At 35.7% G+C, this 22,601-nt stretch overlaps 1 protein-coding gene across 1 annotated transcript in view; it reads left to right on the top strand.

The window, feature by feature from the left end:
- Positions 1-22,601, top strand: part of CEP128 (centrosomal protein 128) — a 132,406-nt gene that overhangs the window by 48,279 nt on the left and 61,526 nt on the right. Inside the window, exons 14-18 of the mRNA XM_074585431.1 lie at positions 4,117-4,767; positions 8,401-8,565; positions 12,650-12,826; positions 16,049-16,108; positions 17,729-17,921. Coding sequence (XP_074441532.1) covers positions 4,117-4,767; positions 8,401-8,565; positions 12,650-12,826; positions 16,049-16,108; positions 17,729-17,921 — 1,246 coding nt within the window. The remainder of the gene's footprint in view (positions 1-4,116; positions 4,768-8,400; positions 8,566-12,649; positions 12,827-16,048; positions 16,109-17,728; positions 17,922-22,601) is intronic.

Below are 22,601 nucleotides of genomic sequence, written 5' to 3'. Positions count from 1 at the left end.
TATTTCAGTCTTTTCACTTAATCAAAGCTTTCTTCTTGTAAAAAAGAAATTTTCCGTATGGATGTTGCTTTTACTTTGTCTTTTCAGTTAACAGTTAACATAGCTTACTTTTACTTAATTTTTAAGGAAATAATGTGTTGTTATTTTAAAAAAAAAAATAAAAATTAATCACATTAAGTAATAACCCGTGTTCAAGTTATGCATTGTTTCATGTAGTGAACAATGGTCACATCTTTGAGAGTAGGTGTTTACTTTCACCATGTGTGTCGGATCGCTAGCAGACCGTAATGCTATACGGACTTTGGCACAACTAACATATTTTTAATTCCATTCTGTATTTAAGCTTTTCTCAGACTCCAGGCTTAGTAATGACAGCTTTTATTGCTAATAAAGGCTACAGGTTCTGAAATATTGTAAGGAACTGCAACTTAGTTTGGATTTAATTTTTGGAGACAGAAAAGTAGATATTTTTTGTTTGAGGTGTTAACAGAAAGGAAGAAAACCTGAATCATTTAGAATCATAGAATAGAATCATAGAATCTTCATGGTTGGAAGGGACCTTTGAGATCATCGAGTCTGACCATACACACACACAAAAAAAGAAAAAAACCAACCAAACAAAAAACCAAAAAACAAAACAAACCCCCACAAACAAACAACCTACAATCTCTGCCACTAGAGCATGCCCTGAAGTGCTAAATCTAGACATTTCTTAAACACCTCTAGGGATGGTGACTCAACCACCTCCCTGGGCAGGCTGTTCCAGTGCCTGACCGCTCTTTCAGTAAAGTAATTCTTCCTAATGTCTAACCTAAACCTCCCCTGACGCAACTTCAGACCATTTCTCTGGTCCTGTCATTATTCACCTGGGAGAAGAGGCCAACACCCACCTCCCTACAACCTCCTTTCAGGTAGTTGTAGAGGGCAATGAGGTCTCCCCTCAGCCTCCTCTTCTCCAAGCTAAACATGCCCAGCTCCCTCAGCCTCTCCTCATATGACCTGGTCTCCAGACCCCTCACCAGCCTGGTAGGGTGAGGCTCCAGGGTAGCCTCTGGACACGCTCCAGCACTTCAATGTCCCTCTTGTACAGAGGGGCCCAGAACTGAAGACAGGACTCGAGGTGAGGCCTCACCAGTGCTGAGTACAGAGGCACAATCACTTCCCTGCTCCTGCTGGCCATGCTATTCCTGATACAAGCCAGAATGCTGTTGGCCCTCTTGGCCACCTGGGCACACTGCTGGCCCATGTTAAGCTGGCCGTCCACCAGCACCCCCAGGTCCTTTTCTGCCGGGCAGCTTTCTAGCCACTCTTCCCCAAGCCTGTAGCATTGCTTGGGGTTGTTGTGACCGAAATGCAGGACCTGGCACACGGCCTTATTAAACCTCATACAGTTGGCCTTGGCCCATCGATCCAGCCTGTCCAGGTCCCTCTGTAGAGCCTTCCTACCCTCGAGCAGATCAACACTCCCACCTAGTTTGGTGTCGCCTGCAAACTTACTGGGGGTGCACTCAATCCCCTCACCCAGATCATTGATAAAGATATTAAACAAAACTGGCCCCAAAGCTGAGCCCTGAGGGACACCACTGGTGACTGGCCGCCAAGAGGATTTCACCCCATTAATCACAACTCTCTGGGCACGGCCATCCAGCCAGTTTTTAACCCAGCAAAGAGTACACTTGTCTATGCCGTGATTCGCCAGCTTCTCCAGGAGAATGCTGTGGGGGACGGTGTCAAAGGCCTTACCAAAGTCCAGACAGACAACGTCCACAGCCTCCCCCACATCCAGAAGGTGGGTCACATGGTCATAGAAAGAGATCAGGTTGATTAAGCAGGACCTCCCTTTCCTAAACTCATGCTGGCCAGCCCTGATCCCTTGGCTGCCCTGCACTTGCCGTGAGACCTCACTCAAGATGATCCTTTCCATGATCTTTCCTGGTATTTAGAAATCATGTGTGTCTCGTAACAGGTAAATGAGAAGCAAAAAGTAGAGGAGTGTTGTGAATAGTACGCAGGAGCCCCAAAAGGCTCTGAAATCACTGTTCATGTAAATGCATGGACAGGTCTTTGGCAATTGGTAGCGCTGTCCACACTGAAATTTTCTTTATTATGTAAAGAATGTAATGACCTCTTTGACGTGGATTTTACCTTTTTGTGACAAATGCATAAAAATTCTAAATGCAGTCACTTTGGCTTAAGATCCATTTAAGGAATGCTTTCAGTATTTGCTCTTATTTTTAAAGTCATCAGCTTTTTGCCAACATCTTTGAGGGTAAGTGTCACTCCTGAAGAAAATCTCTGTGTTGGAGGATATGTAATATAAAATAAACTGTGTGTCATTGTGGAGGAGAAAAAATACAAACAGTATTTCATGTTCTCAATACAAAGTTGTAGACAGTTTCCATATGAGGATATAATCAATCTAGATGCAGCATTTGTGATAAGCTTCAGGGAACTAAATGAACATAATTTAACCAGCTTTGAAATATATAGACAATTAACATCTGTGACAAAAAAGTCTATAAAAATAAATAATAAAGAAAGAGGAGACATGGCAGTCTGTTGTCTTTGCTTGCTGTTACAGGACTTCAAAGGATTGATGGCAAGTTTTTAAAAGTGGATTACAATCATAGCTTGCAATTTTATGAGATGTTCCAAATATTTGCAGAGAATGGGTGGGCTATAGAAAGACTGTTTAGGTTTCATTGTTTTGGAGTTATTGGGCTAACTTGGTTAAAGTCTTGCCTATGTGGTTATCCTTGGTATTGGTTGATGGTGGGAATCTCTAACATCTTGTGTCTTTTGGAATGTATTTTCTTCTAAGTAGGGAATGTAGGAAACATAATTACACTCAAAGTGAGTTACTTATGGTGCTTTTTTAAAAATTTTACTAGTTTTGTTTAGCCAAATCATGCAACTAGAATTGCAAGACAGTTTTAGAAAGGTTGAAATACTGATATTTTTTCAGAAAAAAAGCATGATGGTCATTACCCTACATCTTTGATTTTTTTATTCCTGTATTTTGTTTTGCATTGCTTATTCTTGATGTAATTACAAATTGTTTTATTATTTTCAACCTGCACACTGCTAACCTTAAGTGCCTTTTTGTTATGGATTATTTCAAGTAATTTTGCTATATCTGTAAGAAATGTGTACTTTTGGTGGAATTAGTGGAAATAGTCAGTAAAATTCAGTATAAAATTTGTGATACATCAGGAAAATCTCGTATTGTCCCTTTATCATTCTTTCTTTCCTGTAGTAGGAGTTGTGTGTGACTTGGGATAGATGTAAATTCCTTCTCATTTTAAACAGAAAGTTAAAAAAATTAAATTATAACTTGAGATAAGTAAGAATCAGGAATGGTGCATGTGAGACATGAGTTTAATGTAGTATAGTATTTAGTAACGCACGTGTACTTGCAGTGCACATTTTTCTTGTCACTTACCACACTTTCTAGGATTTTTTTAACCTGAAATACAGAAATTGGGGAAAAAACCTCCAACCCTTAAGCTCCTTAGGAAAACAGTGGAATTTTTATTAAATGTGACTGACTCTTATCTTGAAGTTGAAGTATTCATTTCTTGGCTTTGATGCATTAGTGATCAAGGCTTTTAACTGCTATTCATTCATCTACCGTGTGTAGCTTCAAAAATAATTTCAACTTGATATACTTCATATGTAATATTTTAGAAAATGCACAAAGGAAGTTAGCCTATGAAATGGACGTGTTGGTAAGGTGTGTGTGACCAATAGTCCTCCCTGTGTTCTGCTGCATTACTGTATTGCCTCATTTCCTCCCATCTTGCTATTTGGAGGAACCAGCAAAGAAACCCATCTCAGTCTGCAGAGGGTGAGAAAAGCGGGGGATTAACCAAAACTGTCCCTGCTTAGGAGGCTTTTAAGGACAGGTATACCTTTGAGATCACAAATGTTCGTGTCTGAATTTAAAGAAACACTGAATACATTTGTACTGAGTTCATTAGAAGCAAAAACTGTATTTTCACAGGACTTGTGCTAATTGTTCCTTAGATGTTAGGAATGACTAAGGACATTGTTCCAACATATTTTTTTTTTTTAATTACTTTGCTTCGCGCTGGATTTCTTTTACTTCTTTCCTAGGCCCTCAAAGAAAAGGATGACCTCAGAAGTCAACTTCTCTCTGCTATACACCAAATAGAAAACCTTCGGAAAGAGTTGAATGATGTGCTTACAAAGAGAGCTCAGCAGGAAGAACTCCTTCACTGCAAGGAGGTAAAACTGAGTGAAATGAAGTCTCACCAGGTATCTCTTGAAGAAGAGATCAAAGAAGTTCAAGGTACTGTAAAAACATTAGAGAATGAATTGAAAAAGCAAGTCTTTCTACAAAATCAAATGCAAGCTGAAAAGGAACACTTGGAGACAGAACTTGCAACTAGTAACTTGATCCATAAAAAAGACCAAGAAAAACTCTTAGAAATGCAAGCAGATGTAAAAAACTTAAGCTCTGTACGTGTGGAACTAACAAACAGAATAGCAGAAGAGGAGAAAGTCAAAAAGGAATTACATAAGACCCTCTCAGATCTCCAGAAACAGCAGAAATCTAAGCATGAAGAGATAACTTCAGCTAACAGGCAGCTGAAGATGGAAAGAGAAGTTCACCAGCGGGAGTTGGCAGATCTTAGATCAGAGTTACAAAATGTTAAAATCAAACATGAACAAAATGTTCAAGAGCTCATGAAACTCCTTAAACAAGAAAAGGATGATGCGGAGGCTCAGCTTAGAACGCTAAAGGTACTTATTCTCAAGAATTCCAATGTGAGACTGTTGGGTTTTATTTTTTCCCTATTGACTGATGACAGTAATAAAGCGTGGGCTTTAAAACGTTTAACATACATTTTATTGCAGGTCATCATAGAAGTTTAAAGGTCAGAGTAAAAAAATGTAAGAGTTAACAGATTTAGTTCAAAAGCTTTTCTTAGTTCAAAAGTAGTGAAATATGTATGTCTGTGATCAGAACAGGAGATATACGAGGCTGTAGGGTTTTGATGTTGAACATTTCTTCTTCAACTATTATTTTTACAGTTATTGTCATGGCTTTATTAAAGAACTTGCAATATTTCAGGGATGGTGCATTTTTGTAAATGTTTAACTTGCATGATGCAGAAATACTGACACTATCTGGAAGCACTTTCAGAATGTGAATAGTGGTAATGTATAACGCTTGTTAAGGTTAACTTTGGTTCTTTCTATTTCAAAATGTTTTTAGAATTTCTAATTTCTACAGTTTCTCAGAAAAGTGACTGCAGTCATATAGTAAATGATGAAATACAGTATTTTATTCATGAAGAAACAAGTTAATGTCTTTAGTTTACATAATTTGCTCCTGATTTAAGCTATTGCATTGGAAAGAAAATGAGCATCTTAGTGGCTTTAAGTGGTCTGAATAAAATTGAAAAAGTTAAAGTGGTCTAAACTGCACAGTTAGCAGTCAACAGTTGTATAAGGACTTTTATTGAAGAATTTTTGATTACATGATTAAATATATATGTAAGATACATATATATATATATATGTACTTTGCATGTCCTAATAATAATAATTTGTATATTCATATAAATGGAGGCAGTGGTTTTCCAGATAGGTTGTAAATTACCAACATATTTTGAGTGCATTTCTGAAGCACTATAAGTACGCTTTCCACCTCAGTCCCATTAAATTAAAAATTTGCTCATGTCAAAATTCTACCAATTTAACCATGAAAAGCTATAAAATCCTTAATCAAAGCTTAAGTGACTCATGATGTGCTTCATCATAAGTAATATAAGTATGTTTATATCCTCTTTTCAAAAGTATGCAACTAGTTAAAAATGCATATTTTCCACATCTTTGCAGTTATGAATAGATATTACTTAGAAAAGTATAGTTAGTTATTTAATATATCATACATGACACAATTGATAATAATTCTCAAGCACTTGGTAACACAGAAAACCTTTAATGAAGATAGAAATAAAAAAAATGTAGATGGTTGTTAGTAGAAGGATCATTAAAATAAAAATATTTTGACAGCAGTGCTTAACATTGGGGAGTTAAATTGTAATGTGTCTAGCATTATTTAAATGATTTGTCCAAGTAGTATTGTTTTTTTTCTTTGACGATGACATTGAAATTAAGAGTGTGCATTTAATATCAAGGGGAAAGAAGGAAAGAGTATTCTGGATGGTAGCAATCCAAAATGACTTGATCATGACTATGTGTTCCTCTTCTATGGAAAGGTCAATCATACAGTAAGGGCCTTGATAGGGTACTGATAGGTGTACCTAAACAGAATCTTTTAAAAATTCACTTCCTTCTTTCATTTACAGTGCCATGACTTTCCCAGACTTCTTAATCTACATGCATTTTTTGTACAGCTTTGTGTCTCTGAAACAGAGAATTTGAGAGGGATGAATTTTGTAATATATTGGGGTAGGCAACTTTTTTAGAAGTACATAAAATGATAATGCACAACATTCTCTTGATTCAAAAATCTGTAAGTGCAACAAAATAGATAATGATATCCATCTGTAGGAAGATCTGATGAGAACATGTCATCATGCGGGTGATTTGGTTACCTTTTTTCTGAACTCATCATTACATTGCAATTGGGTTTCACTTTTATGGACATACTTTTCTTCCAAATTAAGGTAAACTTAGCATGCCTTTTATCAAATTTTATTTAAGTATTGTGGGTTTAGGGAATTCTAACAGAAAGAGGTCTTTTTACCTGTTCTTTTATTTTTCAGGCCGGTAGTTTTTTGTGCCCAGTAACCAATTATCTTTTACTGTTACAGTAATAATCTTGACCTTATTCATGCTTTAGCCTCATCCAACCTTTGTAGCTGCTTTTGGGAAAGAATATACGTAACCCTGTCCTAAGGTTGTTAATGTTAAAGTCTTAAAGGTCAGCTGGGAGAGACTTGGGGAGTAAAGGGAAATTTAACACACTTATTAAGACCTGAAGTCTTAAACTTAACTAGAGGAGGAATTTTGATAAGTTACTTCCAGAAAATCAAGGGGGCAGAGCCCTGTGTTTACAGACCAGTTGCTGCATAGATTGTAAAAAAAAAAAAAAAAAAAAAAAAAAAAGTGAAGACCAACAATAGAATTTTGTACAAGATGTCAGCTATACGTAGAAAATTGCGTATATGTGTGTATTTCTTTTTGAATTATTTTCTATACATATACCAAGTGGGTGTAGTTCTCTTTTTCTTGAAGATTATCAGATGTGGAAAATGGGTTCAATCCAGATCAATGGTCACATCTGCCTTGTCTACATTAATTAGGTCTATTAATGTCTCCATTAATAAAAATTAACTTTCTCCGTTGTGTCTCGGAGGTAATAGAATTGAGGAATTTACTTCTTGGATTGTCTCCCTCTGCATAGATATAATTGTATATAGTTATAATACAATTACCTTTAGTAGGAACTGAAAAGTTGATTTTATAAGCATATTCACGGAAAATGTTTTAGGCATTGCAGGCTTGTTTTTGTGTCCGTAAGTCTTTGTGGACTTAAGATACCAAAGTTCCTTCTCAGAATTGTCCTTTGGAGGAGCTTGTATACTCTGTTAGCTCTGGTGTCTAAATTAACTCATAAAACTTCTCTCCTTACCCTTCTTCCCTATAAAAGTTATTTTTATAGTGTAATTGGGAGAATAGAATTTTTACTTTTCCTCAGGAAGGAATTTACTCTGCAGCTTTATTTTTGTGTGTAACTGCATCCCACAACTCATCTGACGTGAAGCTGGTTTCGAGTAATATGTGTGTAATTTCCTTCTTTGTTTTGTGTATTTTTTCTTTTTGCATTTTCTAAATGTTCTAGAAATCTATCCATTTCAGTCAGTTATCTTTTCCACTGGAAATCAATATACTTTATTCACTCATCTCTTCAGGGCCTTCAAGGCCCTTAAATGTTTTAAATTTTTCTCTGCCATGTTTCCATGAATAGCATGAATCCCACACAACTGTAGAAAATAAAAATACCAAATCTCTGCAGTTATTTCTGTGCAGATATAAATTTAGTATTATGTCCTGAAATGAAATAATGATTTTAGACTTTCTGATTCCAAATTATTTCAGTAATGGAAAAGTTGCATAAATACTGGGCTTCTTAAGGTGATATAAGCTGATGAGTGTAGCAGAGTTGAAATGCAGAATCTGAGACTTCTATTTAATGCTTTTAAAACACTGTATGGTTCTACAACTCTGTGATACATGTTTTCCATGTTCAGATAAGTGATTGCACTTAATATAACTTAAATGTAAAAATTAAATTGAATTATCCTTCTGTACTAGTGTTCTACGGATTTGAAACTCTAGTCTGGGAATGTTTCAAAATAACTCATATAGTGACTTTGTAATCTATTTTCCCATTACCATCAGATGGAACTCGTAGAAGAGAAAAATACTGTTAAGGCTCAATGTCGACAACTGGAGAAGATAAAAAATGAGTGTGATAAATTGACAGAAGAATTAACCCAAAATGAAGAAGAAAATATAAAACTCAGGCGGAAATGTGAGTTTGTAAAACAAGAACTGGAGAAAAAGGTAAACTTACCTGGTTTTAACCATGATTCATCATCAGTCTCTCTACTGATAAATACCTAAAATAAACGATGAATTACAGAAATAGATGGTAAACTTAAAATAAAAAACTACATATACAAATTAAAGAATATACACAGTCATACTGTAGTACGCGGTTTCTATATAAGTCAAAGAAGGCAAAGTGCTTTGCCTGAGTCACGAATTGTATCCCTCCAAAGATTTGTTAATACTATTTAGGAGTAGAAATATAAGTCCTGTTGCCTGCCCTATTTCTACTGTGGGTAACTAGCAAATGTTTAACCAGACGCTTCTAGTTGTCTTCACGTTTTCTTAAAGTTCCAGTGCAGTTATGAATAATTAAGGGCTAATTTGAAGTAGACAAGCAACGTAAGCATGGTAAAAGAAATTCTAACTAATTTAATGAAAAATATTTCAAACACGTCAAGTTTTTAAAGAAATTCATGTCTCTTTCTTTTACTGAGATTGTATTTCTAGAGATGGATGCTGTCTTCCAGCCTTCTGGTTGCCTAGTGTTCTGGTTATTAATATTTGCTATCAAATATTAATTTGCAGTCTCACAACCTGGAGTTGTCAGCCTTTCTTCACAAAAATCTAGCGATAAATACAGACTTGCTGAAGAATTTTATTTTGTAACTCCTCTTTCTGCTTTCTTGAGTTCTACTTTTTTTTTCCCATGATTGGTTCCACAGCATTGCTTTTGAATATGGTTTTTCTTAACATGGATGTATTTTGCTTTGTGATGGTTTTATATCTTAATTTTCTTGTTCTGCAACATTGTGATTTCAGATAAGACTTCATCCATGTACAGAAATACTTAATTTCTCCCGTGTAAAGCACATACCTGTCAGTATTTGTTTAATTCATATTAAGACAACATTGAAAATGATTGTTTCTAATCTTTGACATATTTGATTTCCTAGATGAAAATTCCAGAAAACAACAAAAAAATTTTGCATCCTGCAGTTAATTGCTTATAAATTTTTCATTATATCCTCATCTTTTAAAAATGGATATTTCAGCCTCTAGCTGGAAGGTTCTTGCTCTTCTGTGTCAATTTAGTAATTTCTCATCTTTGTGAAAAGAAATTTTTTTTTATATAGGCATTTATATTAACATGGTACATAAAGTTTGTTAATTCATTTTGCATGGACTGCTGAATACTCATCAGATTATTCTTCATTAGCTCAATAGTTTCAAACTATTTAAAACTGGTAAGAGGCCCATGGATATCGTAGATACTTTGTGGCTTTTCAGGTTTTCCAATTTAGTTTTCAACTTGTATTTTGTTGTTATAAATGAAGTGCACAGCATCACTTAGGTGTTGAGCTTAAAATCTAATGGGCTTATTTTGAATGTAGGTAAAGTGATTGTTTGGAAATGCTGTTAGATCCTTTTGCCATACTTATATTTTCAGCACATACTGACTGTCTGTCAGTCAGTATGCTGTGACCACTAACCCTGAGAGAAAAACGTTGGGGTGGTTTTGGGGGTTTTTTGGTTTGTTTTGGTGTGGGTTTTTTGTGGGTTTCTTGTTTGGGGGTTTTGGGATATCTTTGTTTTTGTTTTGTTTTTTTTTTGACCTAATGGAATGAGAAAACCTGGCATTTCTCTTAGCTTATTAAACTAACAGAAAGTGGTTTAAAAGCTCAACTTGTCAGACAAATAATAATAATAATAAAAATAATAATAAAAAGTACCTCAAATTAAAATTTCAAAATGTTTTTTCTACTTTGAGGTTTTAGGGCTATAATATCTATTGTTAAGGAAATGTGTTTGTAGGAGTTTAGAGTCTTCTGCAGTCAGTTATAAACTAGCTCCAACCTTACCTAATGTTGGGAAGATACAGTTTTTAGATGGAGATGATCTTTTATGTCTAAGCTGGAAAAGAATGGAGACGCTTTTAAGCATACGGTACTGTGGTCTCAACCTTTGAAGGTAAATGCAGATGGAGAGTTCTACTTGATTGCGGTAATCGGTTAACTTAAGAGAATATTTACTATTGTGCTTTTATCATGGATTGTCAGAAAGGGTGTTAGGATGGGGAAAATGGTAATATCATTTCTTGAGAAATCTCATACTAGCTGTCATATTGTGGCGTTGCAGAAGCCTATTGTGTTACAAAAGAATTACCGCTTTTCCTTTTCCATACTTTTTATACTTTTAATGTCATTCTGTCCTTAATGCAAATACTAATTCAAAGAAACAGGTATTATTGATAGTTTGGATATTTTAAATTTTTTTTTCATGAAAGATGAAGGGGCCGAGAATAATGGTGCAATTTTCTGTTGCTTTTCTTTTCCTCCTGTGCAGTTATGAGTTATTAGTGACTTCATTTTTCCTGTAGGCTCTGAAAGTAGAATGAGGAGTGTTGGCACACTCAGAAAATTAAGCAGATGAAAAATAAAGGGAAATTATACCCAGTTACATACTCCCTTTTGGTCGTGGTCTTTGTGAGTGAACTTTGGCATGTGGTGGACCAAGTTCAGTGAATAATGAGATAGCATAGAATATAACACTGGAAGCATATATAATGCAATCTTACTACTTTCAGAATACTGATCTAGATCAGAACTACTATTTAAACTCCCATATGGGTAATGCAGAAATACCGGACCATATGCATATTAAAAATTCTTGTGATTCCTTCAGTTTGAAATAGCTACTAACTCAAGTATATTTGTATGAATTAAATGAAAAAATCAGGCTGCTTATCAGGTATGGTTTTTTTCTCATTTTAAGGTCACCTGTCTTAAAAAAACCCACCTATTTTGCTAATAGGTGTATCACCTATACATGTATATGTATACAGCCTCCTGGAGGTTGTAGCAAAGTGTGTGTCTGTCTTTCCTCCCAAGTAGCAAATGAAAGGACAAGAGGAAATGGCCTCAAGTTGTGCCAGGGGAGGTTTAGATTGGATATTAGGAAACATTTCTTCACCAAAACGGTTGTCAAGCATTGGAACAGGCTGCCCAGGGCAGTGGCTGAATCACCATCCCAGGAGGTAATTAAGAAGTGTAGATGTGGTGCTTAGGAATATGGTTTAGTGGTGGACTTGGCAGTGCTGGGTTTATGGTTGGATTCGATGATCATAAGGGTCTTTTCCGATGTAAATGTTTTTCTGATTCCATATGTATCCCATTCACAGAACTTGTATGTTAGAAATTACCTAACCTCCACAGTGGTGTCTCCTGAGAGCCGTGTATGAAGATTTCCAATAAATACAATTTAAACAGTTGCACCTTGTCATTTCAGGGGTCTATAATTAATAAATTTTCGAATTTGTTATTCTTCTTTTTCTTGCCATTCTCAGTGTGCTTGCACATACTGAAATGGGCCTGTTAAAGTGTTTACCCTTTGCTTTACATCCTCCTGATCTCAGCAGCAGACAGGTGTGAACCAATTTCACCTCTTCTCGCAAGATAGTTTGGTTATATTAATTACAATGCATAGTTCAATATATAATAAAAATACTGTCCGATTCAGTTTTACATGGGGGCTATATCATCAATATAAAGGAAGAGAATCTGAATTTTAAAAAGATACATAACATTTAATAGTCTTTCTGACCTTGGATAATAACATAAAATGCTTTCCTCAGTGCCAGTCACTGTCCTATGAAATATTCTTTGAATACTTTTCATTTGAGAACAAACTGACTGCCAATACATGTTTCCTTCAGGGATCTCTTTTTTCGTGATGGCAGAGATTAGATGCCTGTAACTGGTTCAGGGCAAAAGATAATAAGGGGAATATTTGTTGTGGGTTCTCTTCTACTCATGAAAAAGAGATTTATAAGAGAATGTCTGGTTTTGACTCTGAAAATAGGCTCTATGATTGTTGGATTTGGATTTGGTAGTAGTTTCTTCATAACTGATTTACAGGAGAATAAGAAGAATCAAGAGAACTTATGAGTACTGTTAGGAGGTATTGTTTTCCATGGCAAGGAACTCAGTGCATGAGTGAGCATAGTGTGATTGTAAGATAGAAAGATATATTGCTAATGGTGTATGTTATATTATTTATGCAATAATTTCTTTGTTTTGTTTTTCCTCTTTCACTCCAGGATAAACAGATCAGCAGTGAAGAAGATCATTTGAGAAGGATGGATGAGGCGAGACTGCAGTTTAAGGATCAGCTGCGTCATTTAGAAATAGAACAGGAATCCATTCTCACCATGATAGGAAGTGAAATTGATGCTGCTTGTGAAATTTTTTCTCGGGACTCCATGGAGAAATTCAAAGTAATTCTAAGTTTTAAGTATGCTGCAGATTTTGTTATTATTTTAATGAATGTTTCTAGCAGAATTTGTTTGCGTTGTTGTCACTTATCACTCAACTGGTGTAGATAATTTATGGACAATAGGATTATTGCTATTTAGCTGGTACAGATGCACATTGCTAGGTATTAGACTGGAACACTATGAAGATCTGCTCATGCATTAATTATTACTGCTCTCTTTTGCCATTTTTTGGGGTGAGAAATGTTCTCCTTTTGTGTGCTTGTGTGAAAGGACCTTACATCAGCCAGAACTTTGAGGCAGGTTTTCCTACGGCACCTTATTGGGGTTGGGAAGTCCCCAAGAAACGCCTAAAAAGCTTTTAAAATTGGGGAAAAACGAAAGAAAGGTTTTATTAAAAATTCATTTAGATGCTTTGTTTTTTAAGTAGAGAAGTAAATGCTGGACCTGAAAAGAGTTTATAACCTCCTCTTTTGTGGAGCAGGGCCTTGTGTCCAGAAAATTCAGACTCAGAGTTTCAGGAAACTTGTAGCTTGCTGTAACTTTTTTTTCGCTCTTTTACTACTTCTCCTGCAACTCTTGTCTTCCGTTAGCTTTTTGCCTGAGCACTCTTATTTGTTCCCCAGGGACAGAATCCTCTCTTCCTCCCTCCAGATGATTCTACATGATTAATCCTCTTAAATTGACATTGTACACAGCTGAGAATAAAGAACGCAGGCAGTCAGACTTAGCTTGTTGCCATACTCTCTGGCATTATGGGTACTTACATCACAAGTGCTTGACCTGGTGGCTTTTTAGCCTTAGCTTTAACCAGTACACCAAATCATGCTTTTTTGTCTTGCTATTTAAACAGAACAATACTATCTACTCTACAATTCATGGTCATTCGGCTGGGACGGGCTTCTTTTGAAATAGACATTTTTCAGCATTGACACTGAAAATCCAATATATTTCTAATATTTTTTCTTTGTTTTATTTTCTATTTTAAGTTTATCTCCTCACCTATGGAGAGAAGTCACTTTGTTTCAGCCCTGTAGAATGGTTGTGCCTTTTTCTCCACTTACCTGTGGAGTTGGGATGTTGCAGCACACAAACAGATGAGAATTATAAGAAAAAGTATTTGACAAACAAGGTTTCTCCTCTGTTTGCTTACAGATAAGTCTTTTTTTTATTAAGTCTTTGTGATCTGCTATATCTGCCAGATTCTGGATCATCTAACCATTCCTTCTTGGACTTGCTTCCCACCTCCTGCAGGATTTTGTCTACTGGACAAAGTTTTGCTGATCCCTGTTTTCACAATTCTCCGTATTTATCTCCTTTAACTGTTTATCGCTAGCAAACTTAAAAACAGGTTTGAATCTGAATTTTTGACTAGACAGCTAATGTGAAAATAGATGTTAGACCATTTTGTGGTGCCTGGTCTGAACTTTTTTTTAAAAAAGGTAAGAAGTTTCCTTTGTTATATTTTTCCTCTGCCCAGTACTTTAGGTATTACCAAGGTTTCTAAAAGGTTTCAGACAAGTTCTTTAATTCAAGAAGTTGATGCTGCAACTGAGGAGAGCAATGAGGCGTTTAATGGATAAATACTTGTATTCAGAGAACTTAAACACCAGGATTAATCTTCCCTGATGAAAGATGTACTGGATTTTTTATAATCACCGCATACTGATGTTCTAAGCAAAGAATTCCACATGTATTGTTCAGATTTATTTTTCCAATCAATCTTTTGTTATAAGAAATATTATCCTTGCAATAACTACACCAGTCATGCTTAAACTATAAATTGAATAGTGCCTTCTTTGAATGTGGTTGCACAGAATGAAGTTTGCTGCCATGGAAGTCACAACTTTCAAGTATGCATTGCTTTGTGAAGCCATGGTCAACATGCGTACTAAAGCATTTCTTTTCAGCTGTGTCCTTATCTGGTGATAATTTTCACATAAAACATATGTAGGTACATAATTAGATGGTACTTTTTAGGCACCTTTGGTCTCAGTGTAGTTAGTAAGCCCCATTTAAATACCTCTTAAAGAAATATGCTAGTTACAAAAATTATTGGACCAGGACTATATAAGTACATAACGACTCGCTGAATTGCAAAATGTGGTAAATTAAAAACAAACAAACTAACAAAACCTCCACAAAAGCTTTAAATTACAGAAAGGCACAATGTAGCAATCATGGGATAGGACCACATGAGGTGATGGATGAGCTGAACATAAGGTTAATAGTTTACTTGATTTTTAAATAGATTTCAGTTGTATTAGACTTTTTTCTTCCCCTTGTGTGTCAACTCATAAAGTGGGAGGAAAAAAAAATCCTTTATCACTACCTTTTTAATAAGTAATATGGAAAAATTGTATAGAAGTACCTTTAAAACAGGTTTAACACAGTTCAACTAGAATGCAGAAAAGACACATTACACTTTCTCAGTGTATGAAGTATTAATGAAGCATTACAGCACACGTTTATCTTCTTTTTATCTGCTTAGTGAAATTTACAGTTTTCTTTTTATGCCCATCAAATATTCAAAACAAGTGATTTGTTGTTGTCATGAAAACACTAAGACCATCATCATGAAGCATAATTTAAAGATTTGTGGGTTTGTCCTTTTTTACTTTTCGATAAGAAATTTATCATGTTGCACATAGCATTTCTGTAGATGCGCTGATAACAATTCAAAGACCAACAACAATTGGTTCTACTACTTCTCACTTATCTGCTGCTGCTGTTCTGCAAAATGGTGGAAAAAATAGTTGAGTGACTTTGAAGTTGGTTTTTTCATAATAAAGAGTAATTCTAAAGTAGCGTCTGATTGTATTATTTGGAAATATGGTATTTTCAAAAAAGGATGTAGAGTTTCAAACTGCGAATATACATCTTGATGCAGAGAGATGTTCTGGGGATGTTCGAAATGCATCATTGTAGTGATTCTTAGGAGAAAACTATACAGATTGAGAGTACAACTTCCTATCATTGGAACTTAGGTTGCATCTTTAAACAAAATTTGTATCAGTGAGTTTGCATGTGACTAATTTATGTGTTTAAATGTGACTAATTTATGGTTAAGTAGTTCTATTAAACAATTTACAGGTATGATTTCCAAGCTGGATTTTTAGCAAAGAAATTTGTTTGATGAATTTACAATAAGCAGGAAAGACTTTCTCCTTTCTGTGTGTAATTCCTGGGTTTATGCCTATTTCTTTCTCCCCTGCTATTCCCTAGGCAGTATCACTTACACCAACGGTGCTGAATGATCCTCATCGCTGGTTAGCTGAAACAAAGGTAATAGTGAAACTTCCTGAGATTTTACTGAATAAGCTAATATCCAACATTTATAATCATTCAGTTGAAAGTGTGTTTGAAAAGACACTTAAGAAGAAAAGGAAAAATACGGAAGTGTTCCTTTGGCTAATTCTGATATTCCCAGACTGTTATTTCAACTGATGGAATAATTTTCCAGATTTTGTTATTAACAAGAAATAGCTGTCTCTGTAAAAAAAAAAAAAAAAAAAAAAAAAAAAAAAAAAGGCAATGCTGATGCTGTTTTTACAAAAAATGCATTGGTGTATGATGGCCTTTAGATCTGGTTCGATTCTTTTCAGACAAGAAAAATGTGAGAACGTAGTCAGCAGCTTAAGTTTCGCTTACAGCGTTATCACAAGGCAAGAAATGACTTTAAACAAGGCTGTTATTTATTAAATCTAAAGGATATTGGATTCTTGGGAAACAAACTATTTTCTTTCCCCCTTTGAAGCTTTTGAATCCTATAATGTGGGTGTACACATGCTTGAAACTTCTTCAAAGTGATGACTGGTAACTTATAACTTTTAACTTTCATTTTGCAGCTTTCCACCTGCTCCCCCAACTCACACACATAAACACATTTCTTATCCAATATCTTTTTAAAGGATCTGTAGATCCACTAAAGAAACTGTAGAAGACGTGTTTGGGTTTTTTTTTTTTGCTTGATGTAAAAAGGTCAAAGCCACAGGAAAATTGACTTAAGGAAAAATTGCAACTGTTTGCATGTAAGATAATTTAAGGTTATTGATGATATATGGTGTATGAAAGACTTGTAGACCAAGAAAGACTGCCACTATAGATAGCAGAGATAAGATCAGAATCATAGAATCACAGAATACCAGAACCAAAGGAGAAATGTTACGCAGGAAGTATTTTCTTCATTTTAAAAAAGTGACACTGCCATATTATTAAAAAGACCTTTCAAAGGGCACCTAATAATCATATGCATACATTTCTCACCTAAGCTTGCTTAGCTAACATAGGGAAGTCTGGAATGAATGACTACTAATGTCCCCTTTTTCATTTGTTTTAAATAGGCAGTGTGAAAATATTCTCTTTTACCACTTCTAGATTTAGTATATTGACAATGACTGACTTATCTATGAGTTCTCTTTTCTTTTTCCACTGTATGAACCTTAAGTATTAACTTTGCTATCCAGAAATGATTGATGTCACTTTTTTAGAATGGGTAAATGCTTTAAATTCTGCCAACGTAGAATAGAGAGAAAAAGGTATTCTGAAAGGAAGGAGTATCTCTTGGTGTCTATGTACACTAATTTAATGTGAATTAAATGGAAATTAAATGGAAATACCTACCCTCACAAATTCATGCTCCTGCTTTAAAAAAAAAATCAAAAAATCTGTGTATTGCTTCTTCATGTACAATTATCAGCTAACATATATCTCTTTTGAGACTCTCTGAAGGTCAACATATGTCCTCTTAATATATCTGAATGTCCCCTTTTATTATTATTATTCATTATTCGGTACAAATGAGTAATCTGTGACTCCAAAGATAATTTGATCAGTTAACATTTATGTTCTCTTATGTTCGTTAGAATTCTTTACTTTTTATTGTCCCTTTTTTTTTTAACATAGACTAAGCTTCAGTGGCTGTGCGAGGAGGTCAAGGAAAGAGAAAGTAAGGAAAAAAAGTTGCGATGCTATTTACTGCAGAGCCGAGAACAGCTCAAGCACTTTACACAGATGAAGGAGGCTGAACATCAGTCTCTCTATAAACAGATAAAAAAGCAAGAAAAGCTTTTGGAAGAAGTTCACAGAGAAAAAAGAGGTATGTTGCTGGTTCCATTTCTATTAATAAAAGGGAGAAAGAATTTTAAAATTCTACTAATTAAAATTCATTCAGATGTATTTTATCAACTAGTTATTACAAACACTAATTTGGTAACATGCTAGTGATAATCAAGAAAAAAATTAGATATTTTTGTTTTCCCTTGCTTACAAAAATGGCAAATGTAATCAACTATGTTTCAACCCAGTACAATGGCTGGATAACACGTGAGTTTGCAACATGGGCAGTGGATATAGAAGTTATTTTTCAATTATACCATCTGAGGCATTCCATGACCTGGGTGAAGAGGAATTATATGAGAGTCTGAGGCAGCATTGGTAATGCTGCTTTTATCTGTCAAAAAGGAAGAACCCAAAGCAGTTCCAAGTCCTGTGCAGTAACTCTCTTTGCTTAAGTTGTACATACAAAGAACTTTGGTAAATTTTCTTCTCATCTCTTCTGTATTGCAAAATGGAGTAAGACAAGCTTTGATTCTAATTACAATGAATGACATCATATATGGAATACTACATAAACACAGTTTTCTCCCTTGATTGGCATGTAATTCTTACCCTGGAGTGTTGCATGCCAGGCTTGGTGCTAGCATCCATGCCATCCATGCTTGTCATGAAAGGGAATGACTAATCAGATTTTACTGAGTGCTGTAAGGTTCTGGGAGGGATGGACCTCACTGTCCCCAGCCAAGAGCCATTTTTTACTCTCAGCTCAGGTACTTATAGTTTAGTATTTTATAGTTTCTTGAAGGCTGACTTTGAGCAGATTGCTTTTAGAAGTAGAGAAACACGCTTTCATCATGAACTTGTTATTGTAGGAATATTCAGGAAGATCTGTCTTTTGTCATTATGCTTTTCATCTGTGTACAAGCTCATTTATACTGTGTTATTTGTAGCTTAAACACATTATTTCAATGAAGAGTATTTTTATAATAAAACCAGAGCATTATAACAAATTTGGAACATAAACAATTCACAATGCATCTTTATTTTCATCCTTAAAACCAGATTTTTTTCTGCCATCAGAAATCAATACTTCGGTTGTTATAAACAATGTGAGAGTGGATCCTTGTTAAATCCAAACTTAGCTGAAGTGTAAAATTTTGAAGTGTAGGCTTGGTCTCTTGGTCAGGAAAAATCCATGCATATTGTTGATTTGAGTCAAGTAACTAACTCTTACTGTCAGTTAATAATTTATTTGTAAAGTTTTATCTTCAGAGATGTATCTTACTTACTGTCATTACTACTTTTGGAAGACAACTCTGCACCTTCACCTTTCTGAAGAAAGTGCAAGTCACTAAATTTCCAAGTGGAGATTTTTATTAAGTGCTTGGAAAATTACTTAGAAATTGTGTGCTGTATACTGATCCATACATGAATAATCTGAGCAAAACCAGAATTAACAGTTATCAACGCATGCCTTTGACATGGTCCCCCACAACATCCTTCTCTCAAAATTGGAGAGATATGGATTTAATGGGTGGACTATTTGGTGGATGAGGAATTGGTTGGGTGGTCACATCCAGAGGGTAGTGGTCAATTGCTCAATGTCCGTATGGAGATCAGTGATGAGTGGTGTCCTTCAAGGGACAGTTCTCAGTTCTGGGACCAGTGCTGTTTAATATCTTCATCAATGTCACAGACAGTGGGATCAAGTGCACCCTCGGCAAGTCTGCAGATGACACCCAGGGAAGTGGTGCAGTTGACACACCTGAGGGATGGGATGCCATTCAGAGGGACCCGGACAAGCTGGAGAAGTGGGCCTATGCGAACCCTATGAGGTTCAACAAGGCCAAGTGCAAGGTCTTGCACCTGGGTTAGGGCAATCGTTGGTATCAATGCAGACTGGGGGGTGAAGAGATTGAGAACAGCCCTGTTGATAAGGATTTAGGGGTACTGGTGGATGAAAAGCTGAATGTGAGCTGACAGTGTGTGCTCACAGCCCAGAAGGCCAACCATATCCTAGGCTGTATCAAAAGAAGCATGGCCAGTACCTTGAAGGAGGTGATTCTGCCCATCTACTCTGCTCTGGTGAGACACCACCTGGAGTACTGTGTCCAGGTCTGGAGCCCTCAGCACAGGAAAGACATGGACTTGTTGGACTGGGTCCAGAGGAGGGCCACAAACATGATTGGAGGGATGGAGCACCTCTCCTATGAGGACAGGCTGAGGGAGTTGGAGTTGTTTAGTTTGGCGAAGAGAAGGCTCTGGGGAGACCTTATTGTGGCCTTTCAGTACTTAAAGGGGGCTTATAAGAAAGATGAGGACAGCCTTTTAGCAGGACCTGTTGCAATAGACTAGATATAAGAATGACATTTTTTTTACGATGAGGGTGGTTGCCCAGAGAGGTGGTAGATGCCCCATCACGTCAGGTTGGATGAGGCTCTGAGCAGCCTGATCTAGTTGAAGATGTCCCTGCTGATTGCAGGGGGTTGGACTAGATGACCTTTAAATGTCTCTTCGAACCCAAAACTGTTCTATGATATTTCTGTAACAGTAGTATTTGGTGATAACTTTCTGTCTCTAGGTATCGTCTTAAAGCATAATGGTAGACTAAAAAGCATAATGTAGCTATTAAGGTTTCCATAACCAAAGCAACTGGAGCCAGAAGTTTATATATGAGAAGAGGAAATATTGTAGGTGGTTAATTCTTAGTGTTAAGGCTTAACACTATCTCAAGAACTACACTGGAGAAGTAATATTATCAAAATATCCAGTGCATGCACACATGTGTATACTTGCTCACAGTCTTGCTCACAGATACTGTCCCAGCAGAAGAGCAAGTTGCTGAATGCATCAGGAAAATGCGGATATCTGGGAATCTTACGGGTAGAGCTAGAAGGAATGTGATCAAAGGGTTGTGATTCAATGCATGAAAATGATCACTGAGAAAAGAGACTAATTGACAGAGGGTCCAGGGATCAGAATTTCCATACTGAAATAGTTTCTTTGGTTCCACCTCTTTATTTTAAAATGTTTTTGGAGGATCTAATGCAAGGCTACATTGTGAGGAGACATATAAATGGATGACGCTAACCTGACCTGTGGAGGAGAATAAAGTACTTCTACTGAAAGTTTACATGTAGGTAAACCTTGAGAAGTATTAACATGCCTTGTGGATTGATATAGTCTACCAGTAGGGCTGACTTGTCATCTGGTTTGCATCTTTTTATGTGATATGTTTGACTACTGTTTGCATACCTCACTGTGTTTTGGTACAGTCTTTCATTGTATTCTATTACTTCGGTTTTTGAAGGAAGGTGTCACCTCTCAGGTTTTCTTTTCTTGTGTTTTCTTTAAAAACTTTGTTCTGGCCTTCGTTCAGGACTCAGTACTGATAATGATGGGCTAATTTTTTTGTCAGACAGAATAAGTACTCTCTCTAATCATTTTGTTCGTAGTAACTTTGTATTTAGATTGATGTAGACTTAGATTAGATGAGAGTAAACTTTTAAGTAAGTGTAGTTATAGCTTCTGGTAGCTGCCTTAATTATTATTGAAAATGTTTTGTGAAATATTGTAACAAAAAAAAACAATCGCAAAGCAACAATAGCAATAACAAATAAAAGCATTATTATAAATATTTTATAGAACAATGCCGGTTATTTGCTTTACAAGAATAGTAAGATCCTGTCAAGATTTCTTCCTCGACTTAAAAAGAACTTTGAGAGATCAAAGCATGTTCTCTTTCAAGCTTGAACATTTTTATTGTTATCCTTCATTTGTTTAAAATGATAGTGCCAAGACCCTGATATAGTATTAATAGTGTTTTAGTGTTCTTATATTTGAATAATTATCTACTAAGATTATCTCCCTGAGGCCTTATTTGCCTTTTTTAATTTAAGTGCATAGAAAATAAAGCAAACCTTACTTAGTTTTTAATTCTTTTGTACCTGACTTGGCTTAGGCTTTGTAAAAAAATTCACAGCCTGCATTTAAATTTCAAGCTATAGGCAAATTTATCATGGGAAATTATTAAACTGAAAAGAGAACTGAAAAGAGTGGAAAAAGTAATGCTATTCACTGAGCACAAAAAATAGTACGTAATCTCATACCTTCTATTTATAAGGTCCATTCTATTGTTCCCTACAAATATACTCAGTTCCATTTGTTACTTGACATATTGCAATTTCTGTAATTCTAAGTAAATTATATTATCTTCTGTCTGCTTCTAGAGGCAGATGCTGGTTAAAAGTAGGTATGAAAAAGGAAATAACAATTACATAGTTAAAGTTTTCTATGTAACACGAAACAGTAAACATGCTTTAAAATTCCACCAAATGCAGGATGAGAAATAGGACTTACAATAAGATGACAGGATGCCAACAATGCAGGCCAGTGTTAGGTATAAAGCCTGGGGTCAGGATACATGTGCATGCTGAGGATCCAGAGCCACATAGGTATGAAGATAGCAGAAGGTGAAGATAGGTAACTCTGGTGGATTTTCCCAAAACATCCTCCTTGCTGTCTTCATTTAAAAGTATTCATAAAAGATTAATTTTATTTTTTTTTAATTTCTGATTTAAACAAAGGTAATGGAGTTTACTGAGATATAATTTGAAACCTGGTAATGTGAAGTGGAGGTGGGTTTTTTGTGTGGGTTTTTCTTTTTTGTTGAGTTGTTGAGGTTTTTTTTCCTTGATTTTTTTTTTTTGGACACTGCCAC

The sequence above is a fragment of the Larus michahellis genome, chromosome 4 (assembly GCF_964199755.1).
Source record: "Larus michahellis chromosome 4, bLarMic1.1, whole genome shotgun sequence".
NCBI classification, from domain to species: domain Eukaryota; kingdom Metazoa; phylum Chordata; class Aves; order Charadriiformes; family Laridae; genus Larus; species Larus michahellis.
This window is presented reverse-complemented; position numbering and strand designations above follow the sequence as displayed.